We start from the raw sequence: 18,947 nt of genomic DNA on the forward strand, positions 1-18,947 counted from the left end.
ACATTACTAGCATACAGAAATCTTGAGTAATAAATATCTCTCCAATTATGTAGGTCTTAATGTCTGTGAAAATTATTTTGTACAGTTTATATAAATTTTCTATGTACCTATATTTTATTGTTATTTTAAGTGGTACTTATTTTTTAACCTCTTCTTGTGGTCCTTGCTGGGAACAAATAGAAATTCTGAATATTTTGTTGTTTTCTTCATGCTAGCTATTTTGTTGAAGCTACTGTGATTAATTTTTCTGATTCTCTAGAGTTTTCTAAGTAAATTAGCATATTGCTTAAAAATTAAGATTTTTATGCCCTCACACATAATTTTTGTAAAAGTTACTTGGGGGGGCAGCTAGGTGGCGCAGTGGATAGAGCACCGGCCCTGGAGTCAGGAGTACCTGAGTTCAAATCCGGCCTCAGACACTTAACACTTACTAGCTGTGTGACCCTGGGCAGTCACTTAACCCCAATTGCCTCACTAAAAAAAAAAAAAAATTACTTGGGAACCTGATAAATACACATAGTCCCTAAGATTCTCATTCATTGGTTTATATTAAATCTAGTTTTTCAATATTCTCTTCAGGATTTATTTATCTTTCTGGTAGATTTGCCAAACTCTGACAGAGCAACATTCAACTCATGTACAATTAATTCCTTATTGTCTAGGTCTTTTTGCATCTTAGTATTCCCTTATAAACTTGGTTGCAATGCCATTCAGTGCATTTTACTTTACAATGATATTGTTCCATTATCTATAGTGCCTTTAATTATTCTGTGCTTTTTCTGCTTGCCTCTTTTTTGGGGGGTGAGGCAATTGGGGTTAAGTGACTTGCCCAGGGTCACACAGCTAGTAAGTGTCAAATGTCTGAGGCTGGATTTGAACTCAGGTTCTCCTGACTCCAGGGCTGGTGCTTTATCCACTGCACCACTTAGCTGCCCCCTTTGCCTCAATAGAATTTGTATTTGCTTCTGCCTGATCTAAAATTACGCTTATAATCTCTGCATTTTCGGTTTAGATGAAGCATAATATATTTTATTCTAAATCTGTTCAATTTATACCTAGTTCACTTTAAAATTCATTTTGAAACTATATGGATTCCCTGTGCTTTACAAAGTATATTTCTTGTAGGCAGCACATTGTTGAGTTCTTTTTTTTTTTTTTCCTAATCTCTAGAATTCTAAATGGTTTAATGGTAGAACCTCAGAAACCATGACAGGCAGCTGAGATATTTGGGGTCAGATAGGCTTTCTTGGATCCTATCAAATCCCACCATAAGGCACCTGTTCTGTCTGACTCCTCAAAAACCTGGCCCTGCCCAGCCTGGCATCCTCTTAGAGGGATGAAGTCCAAGAAGAATATCAAATTGTTCTGGATAGGGAGAATGATGGAGATGGGGAAATCTTCAAAAGTCCTCTTTTAAATTCTACTGAGAAGGATAAGAATTTAAGTTCATATCAATTAACACCTGTAATGATTGGAATGACGCCACCTACTGGAGATTTACTATAGGAAGCTCCACCATGAGGAGAATGCCTCTGAGGGCAAGGCCATGTGGCTTTTCCTTGGTGTCAGGAAGTGACGTTTGCTCATGGGTACTGTCTATCAAGGCTACCAGCCAATCAACTTAAGGAGCCTCCCATTTCTGGGAGGAACACATGAAGAAGTAGGCGCTGGGGCAGGAGTTCGTGTTTTTTGGGGTTCCTGATTTCACCGTGGTGGAGGAGAGAGACTTCAGAGGACTTCACAAGAAAATTGAGGAAAGATAGGATTGCCAGGCTGTAGGAATTCTGTTCTCAATCTTTCTCTTTCTATCTTTCAATAAACCCTTAAAAACCTAAACTCATTTTATCAGTGATTTTAGTCAGTTTCCCCCAAAACTGGGGGAACAGATTAGAACCCACATTTAGAATTTTAAATTACACACACCTTAAAGAGAATAGGATTTATCCATTTCAACAAACATTCATTATAGAGCCTATTTTGTGCAAAGCTCTTTGCTAGGTTCCCTGACCTACTATTTTTGTATAGGTTATATCTTCAAAGATTTAGCAGAGATAAAGGAGTAGATCAAAAGTAGTGTGGAGACAGGGTTTAAAGACCTAAAAAAATCCTCTAAATCATTAATAATTAGAGAAATAAAAATTAAAACAACTCCAAGATACCACTTCACACCACAAAATTGGGAAAAATTGACAAAAAAGAAAAATGAAAAACACTGCTGAGGCTGTGGGAAAACAGGTACATTAATGCATTATTGGTGGAGCTGTGAACTGGTCCAATTATTCTGTTTTTCTTTTTTTTTTTTAGTGAGGTAATTGGGGTTAAGTGACTTGCCCAGGGTCACACAGCTAGTAAGTGTTAAGTGTCTGAGGCCGGATTTGAACTCAGGTATTCCTGACTCCAGGGCCGGTGCTCTATCCACTGCGCCATCTAGCTGCCCTGGTCCAATTATTCTGGAAAGGAGTTTGGGACTATTCCCAAAAAACTGCTAAACTGTGACCCAGTGATAAGCACTACAAAAGTCTATATCCTAAAGATATCAAAGAAAGAAGAAAAAGATCCACATGTACAAAAGTATTTATAGCAGTTCTTTGAAAGTACTGGAAGTTATGGGAGTGCTCATCAATTGGAGAATATCTTAAAAAGATAGTATTTAAATGTGATAGAATGCCACTTTTGCTAAAAGAAATGAAGGAGATAGTTTTAAAGAAACCTAGGAAGATTTGTATGAACTGATGCAGAGTGAGGTAAGCAGAAAGAGTAGAACAATTTACACAATGGAAACAATATTGCAAAGACAAACACAACCACCAACTATGATTCCAGAGAACTCATGATGAAACCTGACAGTCCTGACAGACTCAGGAGTGTAGATTTAGACATATTTTTTGGACACAGCCAGTGAAGGAATTTGTTTTGTTTGACTATATATGTCTCTGACAGGGCATTTATTTTTCCATCTTTCTCAATGGAAGGAGAAAGGGAGAAAAGGCAGATCTTCATTTGAAAAAAAAAAATTTTTAATTTAATTTTTAAAAAAGAAAAGGAGCCGGGAGGGGAGTTGGTACATGGGCAGATACAAGTCCTCCTGACTACAAATTTTCCCAAAGCTGTTGCTCCCCTAGCCACCCCTCCCTAGTAGTCCAACTTTACCTGTGAGAAGGAGCCTGTAAGTGTGGAGCTGGTTGCCTAATGTCTTCTCTTGGTACAAATACACTTGGCCTGCCCTCCCGATCCTGGTGTCCTGTATGTTGATTCTTCGAGGATTCCTGCTCAAAGGTCCTGGGCAATTGAGTCTCATCTTGTCTCAGGTACTGCCCCCCTTGCTCTAGCCTTGAAGTGCCAGCTGAAAGGGAAGGCCTACCCTGGGATATCTCTGTGTGGTCCAGACCCCAACTTAGCCCAGCCCTACTCTGGTCATCACTTCTGGATGACTGGCCATGCTGGGAGGCATCATGGCGGTCCCCAGTGCCACCTCCCAGGTTATAGCCAGAAGGCCCTTGCCTGTGCTGGGTGGGCTCCCTCTGTGAGGGAGATGCCCATCCCTGCTCTGCTCCATGAGTCAGGGGTCCTCTGGCACTGTCCTCAGCTCCCTCCTGGCAGCTTCTCATGCACTCCTCCTCAGAGACGAAGTTATTCCTGTTGCCATGGCAGCCACCATACCAGAAACGGTTGCACTTGCCCACAGTGGGAATGAAGTACCAGCGAGGAGTCCAGTCCCCACAAGAGCCATGTGCACTGGGCAGCAGGCACCTGACTGGGTAGGCTGTGGAGGAAGAGCAGGGAGAGAATTGTTATTATGGTCATCCGTCCCCTGTAGGAATTTCCCCCTCAACTTCAATCCTCAGCTAAGGAATCACTACTCCTGTTTCTCTCTATCTGTATACTATTCTAGGCACACGGGCTCAAGAAAACTGAGGGGCCACCCTTCCCCCAAGATGGCACCAAAGGCAAAGAAGGAAGTGGTTGTTCCCCCCAAGTTCAAGGTCCTAAGGCCAAGAAGGGAGTATTGAAGGGTGTCCATAGCCACAGAAAGAAGACGATCCGAACATCGCCCACATTCCAGCAAGACTTCGACAGGAGCCCAAATACCCTCGGAAAAGTGCCCCGAGGAGAAACAAGCTTGATCACTATGCCATCATTAAGTTTCCCTTGACCATTGAATCTGCTATGAAGAAGAGAGAGGATAACACCACCCTTGTCTTCATTGTGGATATCAAGGCCAACAAGCATCAGATCAAGCAAGCCGTAAAGAAGTTTTATGACATCGATGTGGCCAAGGTCAATGCACTGATCCGGCCTGATGGAGAGAAGAAGGCCTATGTCTGACTGGCTCCGGACTATGATGCTTTGGATGTTGCCAACAAAACTGGAATCATCTGAACTGTGTCCTGCATCCTACTCCAATAAAATTTTAAAATGTCCAGTATAAAAAAAAAGAAAGGAAATTGAGGGCCAAGAGAAGCAGTGACATGGGCAGCATCAGGGCTGGGAAGACTAGGGGAAACCCAGACCATAGTGAGGAATCAGGGGTGGTGCTGGGAATGAAGCCATCCCCTGGTTTAGAAGGAAGGAGACCCCTCTAAGCCAGATGTCTGCAAACAGCAAGAAATGTCTGGAATAGGATTTCAAGAATCCCTGCTGACACATATCAGGAGAAGAACAAGTTCATATCAACTAACACTTTAAAGGAAGCAGGATTTATCCAAATCAACAAGCTTTTATTAAAGAGGCTGTTGTGAGCAAGGCACTGTGCTAGCTCCTGACCTGCTATTTTTGCATAAGATGCATCCTTGAGGATTTAGCTGGGGAAGAAGGAAGAAGGTATTAGAAGAAGGTTAAGATTAACATTGGAAAAGGAACTGAAAGATACCAAAAAAAAAAAAAAACCTGCTCTAAGTGACTTATGATTAGAGAAATGCAAATTAAAACAACTGAGGCTTTTCCTCATACCCATTAGATTGGCATGGTTGAAAAAATGCAAATGATGGAAAATGGAAGGTTAAAGCTTATGAGGCAGCTGGTGACACAGTAAATAGATCACTGGACCTGGAGTCAGGAAGACCCGAGTTCAAATCTATCCACTTACTAACTGTGTGACCCTGGGAAAGTCACTTAACTTCTATTTACCTCAGTTTCCTCAACTATAAAATGGGGAGTAGTCATAGCACCTACCTCCCAGAGTTGTTGTGAGGATCAAAGGAGATTTTTGTAAAAAGCACTTAGGGAACAGCTAGTGGGTGGAACATTGGCTGTGGAGTCAGGAGGACCTGAGTTCAAATCTAGCCTCCGACACTTGTCTTTGTGACCCCAAACAAGTCACTTAACCCCACTTACTTTCTCCCCCCTCCCAAAAAAAAGCACTTAATACAGTGCTTGGCACATAGTAGGTGTTATATAAATTCTTATTCTCTTTCCTTTCCACCCTAAAGTGAGTGACAGGGATCACTTACGGTAGTTAGGCCTGCCTTTGCAGCCTTCTCCCTGGGGGCCTGCACTGGAAGCCACGTTGTCATAGCAGCAGCCATACTGGGATCCTCGGCACTCCATGGATGGGTCTGACTGAGGCTCAGCTTGCCCAGCCTGTGTAGAGGGAAGAGGTGATTTCAAAAGAGACGGAGGGAAGGAACACATGCCACCCTCCCCAAACCCACAGCTCTTCACAATGGCCCAGACAGGTTTGGGAACTCATTTTTGGGAGAAGGGTGGGATGGAAGAGAGGGGACTTGAGCCCCTTCTAATGTTTCTGTTCCCAGGCTCTTGCCCTGCACACCACCGTCACCCTGGCAAGGTTCAGAACAGCGGTAGGAGACTTCTCTCCCCACCCCACTCCCCATTCCCAGGAACACCCAAACTCCAGGCCCAGCCCAAGTCTTGGCAGCCACAATGAGTGGCGGGAGAGGCAGGAATGGAGGGAGTCCCAAAGGATGCTCAGGGGAACATGCAGAAAGGGAATTCTGAATCCCTGCCACCTGAGCCAGTTCTAAATGAACAGTGTATCCCTCCCTGGGGTCAAGGGATCCAGCTACTTGCCACAGAGGAGACTGCTTGGGGCCCGTGTCTGCTCCCAGATGACAGTGGGCAGCCTGCGAGGTTTGGGCCCAGGGCTGATGAGGCCCCATCAGGGCAGCATCCATACCTGTCGAGAGCTCTCACTCAGTCTTGCCTTCTCCCTGCCAGACCTTTCCCTCTGCTTCTCCCTCCCCTTGCTTCTACTTTCCTCCTCTCTACTGAGCTAGAGGGTCTGAGCAACTCAGGCCAGACCAAGGAGCTCGGGTCCTGGGGGTGAGGGATCTCGAGACCAAGACACCTTATGAGTGACTTTCTTAGGGCCACACCATTAGTATTAGAAGTGGAATTTGAACCTGGGGCTTCCTGAACTTTATCCACTTTACTACATTATGAGCTCTTGATGGTAGAAGCTTAAGAAGCCATTTGTAGAAAGAAGGATCCACTTACTAACATGACACCCCTTTCAAGGAATCCCCCTTTAAAGAATAAAAGCAGTCATGCCCTTTCCCTCTCTATCACACTGCACACACTGTTTGTTTGTTTATTTATTTATTTATTTAGGTGAGGCAATTGGGGTTAAGTGACTTGCCCAGGGTCACACAGCTAGTAAGTGTTGTCTGAGGCCAGATTTAAACTCAGGTCCTCCTGAATCCAAGGCCTGTGCTCTATCCCCTGTGCCACCTAGCTGCCCCCACGCTATTTCTTTTTACATGAGCCTTGTGAATGTGTACCCAATATTTACCAGGAAGCTAGATGGCCCAGGTCAGAGAACGCTAGACTTGGAGTGAGAAAGACCTGAGTTCAACTCCAAACTCTGACATTTTCTAGCTATGCGACTCTAGACAAGTAACTTCACCACTGCCTGCCTCAGTTTCCTCATCTGTAAAATGGGAATAATAATCCCACTCACCTCCCAGGGTCATTGGGATAATATTTATAAAGCGATTTGTTTTTTTTGTTGTTTGTTTTTTAAGTGAGGCAATTGGGGTTAAGTGACTTGCCCAGGGTCACACAGCTAGTAAGTGTTAGGTGTCTGAGGCCAGATTTGAACTCAGGTCCTCCTGAATCCAGGGCTGGTGCTCTATCTACTGTGCCACCTAGCTGCCCCATAAAGCACTTTGCAAAACTAAAAACACTATATGAATGTGAACTATTAATCACTATTATGTACCAGGTCTCACAATTACCTCCCAAACTCAGAGTGTTTATGGTCAGGACATGATATAAAATCCCTCAAGAGTAAGCTTGGTGGAACTAGGTAGCACTTACAAGCAACTAGGTTCTTGGAAAGTACAGTGGGTAGAGTTTGGTAGATTTGGCATCAAAGGGTTTGGGTTCAAATCCAGGTTCTCCTACTCAGTCATTACTACCCCCACATTACCCTCCACCCCAGCTAATGAGAATTCCCTGAGGATCCTCTCTAGCTGGCAGGGAGGGGATAGTCATCTCCATCACTCACCTGCTCTGCTGACATGAGATCCTGGGACAGCCATGCCCTGAGGGGCCAGGTGCTACTGTATGACCATCTGGGCAGCAGCCATGGGGACTGTGGCTGCAGCCGTGAGGCTGTGGCCGCACCCCATGGTCCTCCTGGTGTCGGTGCTGCTGGGGTCTGGAGCTACTCCAGCCGGACCGCCAGTGCTGAGGCAGTAAGTTAGAGCCCCTGTCTCCTTCAGGGGGATGCTCGAGTGTGGGCTGGTTCCTGTGTGCCCACCAGTCCTCCCTGGCACCTAAAGAGCAAAGGAAATAGAGCCGAATGCCAAGGGCTCATCACCTCCTCCCACCCTGCCGGATGCCGGACACTTTTGGACAGCTTCTCCCAGCCCCAAGGTAGATATGTGCATGGCCCAAATCTCCTTATGTGGACTGCTAGAACCCAGAGCTAGCACAGTCTTGTCATCTCACCTACCCCACCCTTCCCCCAAACTTTAGGGAAGCAAGGGGCAGGAGAAAAGGAAATACTGGAGGGAAAGGGGATGCATTTACTCCCAAACCTTGGATAGGGGTTTCTGGACGGTCTAAATAGGCCAACGGGTCCTGGCGACTGGTGTCATAGCCTTGGACATCCTGCATGCTAGGGACCTCTGCAGAATGATAGAAAAGGATAGGGGAGCAACATGGGAGGGTAAAGTATCCATCTCAGAAAATCACCAGAGTGGCTCCTTCCCAGTTACAGGGGTGGCCAGACCTCTCCCCCCCCCCCCAAGGCTTTGCCTCTCTTCACTACCACCTGCCTCAGGCAACGCTAAAACAACAACTCAGACGTGAAAGGAAAGGGGCAGCTAGGTGGCGCAGTGGATAGAGCTACAACCCTGGATTCAGGAGGACCTGAGTTCAAAGCCCCGGCCTCAGACACTTGACACTTACTAGCTGTGTGACCCTGGGCAGGTCACTTAACCTCCATTTCCCCGCCAAAACAAAACAAACCAAAAAAAGAAGAAAAAGAAGAACTGAAAGGAAAACGAGGAAACAGTTTTAGTCTCTGTTTCCACATGATTTGCAACAATGATGTCAAATTCAAATCGAAAGTGGGGGGGAGGGTGTATGTGGCCACTAAACCCTACATACAGATGCCTGTAGGCAATGACAGAAAACCACATGTTGATATTACCTATGTTCTCTGGTATATTTATTTAAATTGTGTTGAATATTCCCCAATTATATTTTAATCTGGGCTGCCTGCCTATGTCTGGCACTCTGAACTATAACATGCTTTTTGGTTCAGAGCGAAATTTTTCCATGTATGGCTTTAAACTGGAAGTATCAAAGGAGTAGGAAGTATGTTTTCATTTCAGTTTAATTTTTTATATTTATTATCTTCTTATTTATAGTAAAATTTTGTTGTTATATTTAGTTTTATAGTTTATATAATTTATTTCTTATTATATCCATTTATTTTATGTTTATTGATATTTTAAGTGACAGGACATGGAAATTCTGAAAGGCAGTAGTTTTTAGGTACTGATTCTTTCCACAAAACAGAGGAATAAATGACCTTCCTCGAGCCCCAACCTTCTCTCTTTTACCCATTCCACTTGAGGATACTTGGACCAGAGTAAGAATCTCCTTGGGGGAGGAGGGGAGGGTGGCAGCTAGGTGTCACAGTGGATAAAGCACCAGCCCTGGATTCAGGAGGACCTGAGTTCAAATCCGGCCTCAGACACTTGACACTTACTAGCTGTGTAACCCTGGGCAAGTCACTTAAGCCTCATTGCCCTGCCAAAAAAAAAAAAAAAGAAACTCCTTGGGGTAGATTGAGACAGGGCAGGGAAGGGAGATGCCCCCACAAGTGATACTGATCCACGCTGCTTTTGACATCTCAAAGGCCTTCTTCACCCTGCCTGCCAGGTCAGGGCCTCATCACCTCATACCTAAGCTGTTATTATAGCCCCAGAACTGATTTGTTCCCCTGCCGCCTTTCTCTCCCCCGGCCCCTACAGTTCATTCTGTATACCACTAGACTCCTTTTTCTCAAACCGTCCCCCTCTCACTATTCCCCAGCCCTGCAAGGCCACCTCCACTACAGTCAGGCTGTTTTCTCCTCACCCCACAAGCAAAGAGCATTCCTGAATCTGTGCCTTCTCTCATGTTAGGACTTTTCCTCTCCTTATTCAAGAAAGGAGAGAGGACAAACTGGGAGACAAAAATCCTATCTATCCTTCAAGGACCAATTCTATTCTCATCTTTTCCAGAAAACCTTCCTTCACCACGCCGGTGTTTGAATGTCTGCAGCATTGAGAAACTGTAGCACCAAATGTAAGTCTGCATTACATAACAAGGAGAGGTCCATCCAACCATATCCCCTAAAATGCCTGAGCCCACTCAGGCCATGATTGCTAGTTAGAAAAAGCTCCCAAGACTTCATTTTCCTGGGGAACTGCGTGTCTGAGGGGGAAAAACATGGCAGTAAAAGAGACAGATTCTATTTGTGGAGTAAGAGCATTGTGGGAAAAGAGGTACATATAAGTTCACACACACACACACACACACACACACACACACCTCTCTCATAGGGATGGGCCAAGCAGTTGCTCATAAAGCCTTCCTGCTAATGGCCAAAAATAAACTGAGGAAGGAGAAGGACAAATGACCTCTTCTTCTGACTGGGCTGACCGATGAATGGAACTAGAAAGACTTCACAGCTGAATCTTATATGCTTGACTGGCTTCACAAGGGACCATTTATCTTTCCCACAGCCTGAATCTTCCCACAGTTAGTTTGAAGAACAGAGTTGAATCCCACATGTATGTATGTGTGTGTGTGTGTGTGTGTGTGTGTGTGTGTGTTTTCTCAATTCCTTTGCTAATTATTTTAACTCTAATGAAATATTTTATTTTTAAGAGTATTTTTGTTTTGTTTTTGTAGGGCAATGAGGGTTAAGTGACTTACCTAGGGTCACACAGCTAGTAAGTGTTAAGTGTCTGAGGCTGGATTTGAACTCAGGTCCTCTTGACTCCAGGGCCAGTGCTCTAACCACTGTGCCACCTAGCTGCCCTTTATGATCCATTTTCAATGTGCTAGGAGAGCTTAAAAAATACTTTTGTGGGGCAAAACCCCACCCCCTCTAATTCTACTGATGAGGAAAATTACTTGCCCAGGGTTACATGGCAGGGGATGGTATGGGTAAGGGGAGTGGGGGGGGGGAGGGTCCAAACACAGGCCTTCCTGACTCCAAGTCCAGTGCTCTATCTACTAAATAATCTCATTTGATTTTAGAGAACACTAGTTGATCTGGACCGAAAGCATCAACTGGCTAAAGTACCCTTATTCCAAGAATTCCCCCTTGAACCTGGTAATCTGAGTACTACAAAGCAGTGCTATTATACTCAAATAGAAATGGGGACAGGGAAATTGGGGGCACTAATCTGTACAAAAGGATCCCCATAGGCAGCATATTGGTTTAGTTGTTTTGTTTTGTTTTTTGCAGGACAATGAGGGTTAAGTGACTTGCCCAGGGTCACACAGCTAGTAAGTGTCAAATGCTTGAGGCCGGAGTTGAACTCAGGTCCTCCTGAATCCAGGGTCAATACTTTATCCACTGCACCACCTAGCTGCCCCCCTTGGCTTAGTTTTAAATTGTGATATTGGGGCTGCCCCCCTTGGCTTAGTTTTAAATTGTGATATTGGGGCAGCTAGGTGGCGCAGTGGATAAAGTATTGACCCTGGATTCAGGAGGACCTGAGTTCAACTCTGGCCTCAAGCATTTGACACTTACTAGCTGTGTGACCCTGGGCAAGTCACTTAACCCCCATTGCCTCACCAAAAAAAAAAAAAAAAAATTAAATTGTGATATTATTGATTTTTTTCCCCTACATTTTTATTTATTTTGCTAAACATTTCCTAATTACATTGGGGGGTGGGGGTGGGGGGGAGACAGGGCAATGAGGGTTAAGTGACTTGCCCAGGGTCACACAGCTAGTAAATGTCAAGTGCCTCAGGCTGGATTTGAACTCAGGTCCTCCTGAATCCAGGGTCGGTGCTTTATCCACTGCTCCACCTAGCTGCCCCCCTAATTACATTTTAATCTGGTTGCTGCCACACTTAGAAGTTTTGTGAGCTGCATGTTTGACACCTCTCCTCCAGAGAATAGTGAAAAGCAGGCTATGATTATATACCCACTTCTATTAGTTGAGGTTTTTTTTTTTTAACTTTTGTTAGACTTAGCTCCATAACTAGATTGTAAGCTCCTTGAGGATAGGAACCATTAGGCTGTACTTCTTCCATAGCACTTAGCCTCCTGCTGGGCACAGAATCAGTTGTTGACTTGTTAACTGATTGAAAAATAAAAGTGGAAAAAATAAAAAATAAAGGAGAAAACAAGACTTTTTTTTTACCTGCTCCCTCTCCTCCCAATGTCCTTTCAGTCTAGTCTTTCCATGCCCTCTGCTGGTGTTGGTAGAAGAGGAAACCCCTGAGGCAGCTAGGTGGCACAGTGGATAAAGCACCGGCCCTGGATTCAGGAGGACCTGAGTTCAAACCCAGCCTCAGACACTTGACACTTACTAGCTGTGTGACTCTGGGCAAGTCACTTAACCCCAATTGCCTAACTTAAAACAAACAAACAAAAAAAAAAAAACAAACAGAAGAGGAAACCCCCTGTCCCTAGAGGCAGCTAAGAGAGGTGTCCAGCCCTTCACTGATGCTCCTCTGTGCTCCCACTTTCCGCCCCCTCCCTATTCCTCACCCTGAGGCAGGTAGCAGGATTGTGTGTTACAAGCTTCCACTTCATCTGGCATCTGGGGCTGGTGAGTCTGGCAGAGGTCGGAGCTATAGATGTTGGATTCGCTGTCGGCACAAATGACCTGCCGTTTCCGGATGCCTGAATCACAGCTCTTAGAGCACTGAGAACCACCAGGGGAGAGAGAGAAAAATGTGTAAGTACACATATACAATTATATGCCCACACAGAATGAAAGATGTATACATAGACCCACAAACACACATAAAAGAAGAGAGATGTTTGTGCATACACCCAGAAAGACACTTACTGGAGCAGAGATGTGTTTACCCATATCTAGAGAAACACAGAGAACCAGAGATAAATACATATATTGTCATGCACAAAGATACACCAGAAATGAGATAAATACATATGTACATATAACAAAAACATATCACAGGGGCAGCTAGGTGTTTTTCTTTTTGTTTTTGTTTTTTGCTGAGCAATGAGGGTTAAGTGACTTGCCCAGGGTCACACAGCTCTATCCACTGTGCCACCTAGCTGTCACTAGACTTTGTGATAGAGAGGAAATCTGGGCATAGTCTGATATACACCGTAGATTTTTTGAAGAGGTTGATAGGAAAAATCGGTAGGATCTCAGAGAGTAAAATGCTTCAGAGGAAGTCAATCCACTAGGGATGGGAGATACTGATATTGGAAATGAGGAAGATCCAAAGGAAAATAATTCCAGTTATGGGGGGAAAGTGCATTTTGTTGCAAAAAACTAACATAGGTACACATGAATTCACCAACTAAATTAGATTTTTTTTTTTTGGTGGAGCAATGAGGGTTAAGTGATTTGCCCAGGGTCACACAGCTAGTGTCAAGTCTCTAAGGTCGGATTTGAACTCAGGTTCTCCTGAATCCAGGACTGGAGTTTTATCCACTGTGCCACCTAGCTGCCCCCCCCCATTTAGATTTTAAAAAGAAATGTGCAAAAAAAATGACAGCAAGGTCAGATAACTGAAGATGGCTATAAAAATATAGCATGGGGGCAGCTAGGTGGCACAGTGGATAGAGCACCGGCCTTGGAGTCAGGAGTACCTGGATTCAAATCTAGCCTCAGACACTTAACACTTACTAGCTGTGTGACCCTGGACAAGTCACTTAACCCCAATTGCCTCACTAAAAAAAAAAAATTTAAAAAGGAAAAAAAAAATATAGCATGGTCCTCTAAAAATAGTGTCAGGAATGTGAAAGCTTAGAATGAGCTGAGAATGATTAGGGAAGCTAAGGGCAACAAAAAACCTATACTGAGAGAAGAAAGAGGAGGAGGAAGAAGAGATGATGACAGAGTTTATAAACTGTGAGTTTGACTTTGATTCCTAGGAAAATTCTAGGAAGGATCATTAAAGAGATGGTTGGCAAAAAAATCTAGAAAGGAGTGACCACAAAGAAACAGCATGGCTTTATCAAGAATAGGTCATGGGGGGGCAGTTAGGTGGCACAGTGGATAGAGCACAGACCCTGGAGTCAGGAGGACCTGAGTTCAAATCTGGCCTCAGACACTTAACACTTACTAGCTGTGTGACCCTGGGCAAGTCACTTAACCCCTATTGCCTCCCTAAAAAAAAAATAAATAATAATAGGTCATGGCAGACTAACCCCATTTCCTTTTTTGGAAAGGATTACTAAACTAGTAAATGAGAGGAATGTCAGAGATACAGTTTATCTAGAGGGCATGGGTATGAGGTCAAGATTTCCATTTAGGTGCCCTATACACAGAGAAATGTGCACATTATCACAGATGTGCATGCATACACACATGTAGGAAACAAACCCAGAACCAAAGGTGGATGGGTACATACACAGACAGACACATTGGAAATCAAAGGGATGCCCATCAATTGGGGAATGGCTAAGCAAACTGTAGTATATGATGGTGATGGAATATTATTGTGCTCTAAGAAATGACAAACAGGGGGGCAGCTAGGTGGCACAGTGGATAAAGCACCGCCCCTGGATTCAGGAGGTCCTGAGTTCAAATCTGACCTCATACACTTGACACTTACTAGCTGTGTGATCCTGAGCAAATCACTTAACCCTCATTGCCCAGCCCCCAAAAAACAAAAACAAAACAAAAAGTAAATAAATAAATAAAGACATTGGTCAAACACCAGGCACTTTAGAGAACAAGATATCAGCACCCAGATGCCAGAGTTGAGAATATGGGCAAGTTCAGATACTCACCAGCCCCCAGTCACCGATGTGCCAGCCAAGCTCCTGAAGAGGGCAGTTCTCGCCTATACATGCCTCAGTCAGGGCAGGTTTGTCCGCTGAGGAGCAGGCAAAATCTTGGAGGGGAGCACCTTCATCACCCCAACAAGTGACAGTCCGACTCCGAACCCCTGGGCCACAGCTGGCAGAGCACTGCAGGGGAAACCCAATCATTATCATTGCCTCTCATTCCCTCAAAGAGTGCCCTAACTGGGAGTTACCTGGGTCCAAAATAATAATAACAACAATAACATCAACAACAATAATAATTTTATTTTAAAAATTAAAAATAGGGGGCATCTAGGTGGCACAGTGGATAAAGCACCAGCCCTGGATTCAGGAGGACCTGAGTTCAAATCCAGCCTCAGACACTTAACACTTACTAGCTGTGTGACCCTGGGCAAGTCACTTAACCCTCACTGCCCTGCTCAAAAACAAAACAAAAAATAAAAAATCATAATTTTATAAATCATAATAGCTAACATATATATAGCACCTACTATGTGCCAAGCACTGTGTTAAGCACTTAATAATTATTGCCTCATTTTATCCTTACAACAATTCTTGAGATGTATTATTAGCCCCATTTTACAGATAAGGAAACTATTATTATCTAATAATAACTATTTGCTGTTGTTTAATTGTATCAGTTGTGTCTGACTCTTTGTGACCCCATTTAGGATTTTCTCAGACCACTGTGCTCAACACCCAATTTAATAAATATGCAAAGTAGAGGGGCTGGAGTAGCATTATACATACATACATACCAGCCTGAAAATTAACAGACCTGAGTTCTAACCCCAACTACCTGTGTCATCTTCCAAAATTCACTGTTTATTTCTGGGTCTCAGTTGCTGCTGTGTCATTTCAGTCATGTCCAACTCTTTGTGACCCTATTTGGAGTTTTCTTGGCAGAGATACTAGAGTGGTTTGCCATTTCCTTCTCCAGCTCAATTTACAGATGAGGAAACTGAGGCAAACAAAGTTAAGTGACTTGCTCAGGGGGCATGCCTAGTAAGTGTCTGAGGCTAGATTTGAATTCAGAAAGATGATTCTTCCTCACTCCAGATTTCCTGAGTTCAAATCTGGCCTCAGAAACTTACTAGTTGCGTGACCCTGGGAAAGTCACTTAACCCTGTTTGCCTCAGTTCCTCATCTGTAAAGTGAACTGCTGGAGAAAGAAATGGCAAACCACCCCAGTCACAAAGAGTTGGACACAACTGAAACAACACAATAACTGAGACCCAGAGACAAACAAGATGGTACAGTTGTTGGGATACTAGTCAATTGGGATTAGAACTCAGGTCTGGGGGGCAGCTAGTAGGCACAGTGGATAAAGCACCAGCCCTGGATTCAGGAAGACTTGAGTTCAAATCCAGCCTCAGACACTTGACACTTACTAGCTGTGTGACCCTGGGCAAGTCACTTAACCCTCATTGCCTTGCCCTGCCCGAAAGAAAGAAAGAAAGAAAGAAAGAAAGAAAGAAAGAAAGAAAGAAAGAAAGAAAGAAAGAAAGAAAGAAAGAATAAGTTGGAGAAGAAAATGTCAAACCACCCTAGTCTCTTTTAGGGGGCAGCTAGGTGGCACAGTGGATAGAGCACCAGCCCTGGATTCAGGAGGACCCGAGTTCAAATCCAGCCTCAGACACTTGACACGTACTAGCCCTGTGACCCTGGGCAAGTCACTTAACCCTTATTGCCCTGCCAAAAAAAAAAGAACTCAGGTCTGTTATTTTTCAGGCTGATACATAGATATGTTTATACACATACATACACACACACACACACACACACACACACACACACACACACACACACACACATATATATATATATACATATACACACACACACACACACACACAATTTTCAGGAATATGTGTGTGTGTGTGTGTGTGTGTGTGTGTGTGTGTTTCCTGCCCCCTCCATTTTGCATATTTATTAAATTGGGTGCTGAGCACAGTGGTCTGACAGCCTTGAAAACCCTATATAACCCTAATTCTACCCAAGACTTTTGCAGAGCTGGAGGTGGCTCTCTCCCTACCCAGAGGTTTGTAGCAGTCCTTGCCTCCTCACTTGAAGACAACCAGGCAGGAAAGCCAGAAAGAACTCTCTTTTAGTGACTTTTGCATGTACACCTGTTCCACCTCAGCAGCCAATCAACAGTTTGTTTTTTTTTACCATGTGATGAGCTGAGAAGAAACAGTTACAGAATACCTACACGTGCTGAAGGCAGCACATGCTCATAAGAGAGAACATTCTCAAAAGGACTGGGCTCTCATCAGCCAGTCTCCCATTACAGCTGTTTAGAAGATTATCAGGGGCAGCTAGGTGGCACAGTGGATAAAGCATGGGCTCTGGATTCAGGAGGACCCGAGTTCAAATCCAGCCTCAGACACTTGATACTTACTAGCTGTGTGACACTGGGCAAGTCACTTAACCCCAATTGCCTCACCAAAAAAAAAAAAAAAAAAAGATTATCCTCAGGGAACCTTGCCAGCTTTATGGCAATTGTCCAGCCTGCCCTAGCAAAGAAGGCCTTTTGTGGTTGGAAGCAACAAGTGGTCAATTCCTAGCTATACCCTCATCCCCAACCACACATGGTCAGTTCTTCACTATGCAAAAATGTAGTCATGAGAGCACGTATGCACGCGCGCGTGTGCGCGCGCACACACACACACACCCTCCTTTTCCACACTGCAGACCCTGCATTTCAGGGCTCATCTCTGACTCCCCATCTCCCGTCGCACTCACCTCTCCCCAGGGCCCTGAGCTCCATGCTGCACACCTGTGCAGGTTACAGGATCGTGTGTTGGGGGGCCTCCCTGGCAAGGCTGCACACGAAGCTTCATCCGTTGCCTCCTCTGTGCCTGCCCCATCAGAAACAACACAGTAGACATGGCGAGACTGGGAACCTCCTCCACATGGAGCGGAACAGGCGCTCCACGGCCCAGCCTTCCAGCTGCAAGGGGAGAAAGAAGCTAGACCACATCCGGGCTGATGCTGGAGAAGCTCTTTCCCTCCATCACCCATCCTCCTGATGTGCCTGCCCATCTCCCTCAACAGGAGGCTACCACCTGTATACTGAGGCTGCTCATTCATGTATCTTCAGTGAAAGTCAGTTCTACATGGCATGATGGGGAAGGCACTGGGTGAAAAAGGAAAGAGGCCCTGGATTCCAGTTTGGGCCCTGTCACTGATTTACTTAAGTGTGATTTCCCACAAGTCGCCCAACCTCTCAGGAGAACAGTAATAACTAAATAATAAATTAAAATGTAATAACAAAACAGTAATGTAATAATAACCACAGCTCCCTATTTTATAGTAAGTATGGGGATCAAATGAAGCTGTGAGTATATATTATTCTTTTTAGTTTGTTTCTTTTTGGTTTTTTGCAGGGCAATGGGAGTTAAGTGACTTGCCCAGGGTCACACAGCTAGTAAGTATTAAGTGTCAGAGGCCGGATTTGAACTCAGGTCCTCCTGAATCCAGGGCCAGTGCTTTATCCACTGTGCCACCTAGCTGCCCCCTATATTATTCTTTAAAAAATTATTTTCCCAAAGCACAAGCCTGATCATCTCATCCCCTGGGTACAATAAACTCCAATGGCTCCCTCCAGGATCAATTATAAAATACTGCTTGGCTTTTTTAAGTCTTTCCTATTTTTCCAGTGCTCTTAACATATTACAGTTATCCCTTCCACATCATGACTTGACCCATAGAGGTTTCCATATATCACGTGTCGGCATAAGAAATTAAATAGGAATTTGGGGGGAGTTTTGTGGAAGCTGCAAATGACACAGGAAGTTTATAAACTTAGAAATGCATAAAGTATACATGTAGTATATGTAATATCAACATGTTTTCTCTTTTAACACTATAATAATTCAGACTTCTTATCTAGTACAAAGGGAGGGTCAAAAAATTTTACATGGATTTTCCAATACACGGGGGTGCCAAGCCCCTAGGACCCTCGATGTGGAAGGAATAACTGTATTCTCTTCCCTCAATTCTAGTGCCTACTCTCTCTCTGAATTATTTCCTATTTATTCTATAGCTTGTTTGTATATATTTGTTCTCTTGTCATCTCCCCCATTAGACTGTGAACTCCTACTGCCCTTTGCCTCTTTTTGTATCCTGGTACACAGTAGTTTCTTTTTGGGGGGGGAAGGGGGGGGGTGAGGCAGTTGGGGTTAAGTGACTTGCCCAGGGTCACACAGCTAGTAAGTGTCGAGTGTCTGAGACTGGATTTGAACTCAGGTCCTCCTGAATCCAGGGCCAGTGCTTTATCCACTGCGCCACCTAGCTGCCCCCATGGTAGTTTCTTAATAAATATTTATTGACTGCTTCCACATGCTCTATGATCCAGCACTGGCTGGTCTTCTTGCTGATCCCTGAACAAAATGGTCCATCTCTGCACTCCATGCATTTGCATTGGCTATCTCCAACGTCTGGAATGCTCTCTCTCCTCCCTTCTGCCTCCTAGTTTCACTGGTTTCTT

The 18,947-nt window shown here is 44.3% G+C and overlaps 1 protein-coding gene across 2 annotated transcripts in view; it reads right to left on the bottom strand.

The window, feature by feature from the left end:
- PAPLN (papilin, proteoglycan like sulfated glycoprotein) overlaps positions 1-18,947 on the bottom strand; it is an 89,868-nt gene that overhangs the window by 23,345 nt on the left and 47,576 nt on the right. For both annotated transcript variants that reach the window (XM_043982759.1, XM_043982757.1), the window contains exons 12-19: positions 17,201-17,408; positions 14,420-14,599; positions 12,194-12,350; positions 8,004-8,093; positions 7,469-7,739; positions 6,031-6,136; positions 5,451-5,580; positions 3,151-3,763 (exon numbers count right to left, since the gene is read on the bottom strand). In XM_043982759.1, coding sequence (XP_043838694.1) covers positions 3,151-3,763; positions 5,451-5,580; positions 6,031-6,136; positions 7,469-7,739; positions 8,004-8,093; positions 12,194-12,350; positions 14,420-14,599; positions 17,201-17,408 — 1,755 coding nt within the window. The remainder of the gene's footprint in view (positions 1-3,150; positions 3,764-5,450; positions 5,581-6,030; positions 6,137-7,468; positions 7,740-8,003; positions 8,094-12,193; positions 12,351-14,419; positions 14,600-17,200; positions 17,409-18,947) is intronic.

This window comes from Dromiciops gliroides, chromosome 2, assembly GCF_019393635.1.
Source record: "Dromiciops gliroides isolate mDroGli1 chromosome 2, mDroGli1.pri, whole genome shotgun sequence".
Taxonomy (NCBI): domain Eukaryota; kingdom Metazoa; phylum Chordata; class Mammalia; order Microbiotheria; family Microbiotheriidae; genus Dromiciops; species Dromiciops gliroides.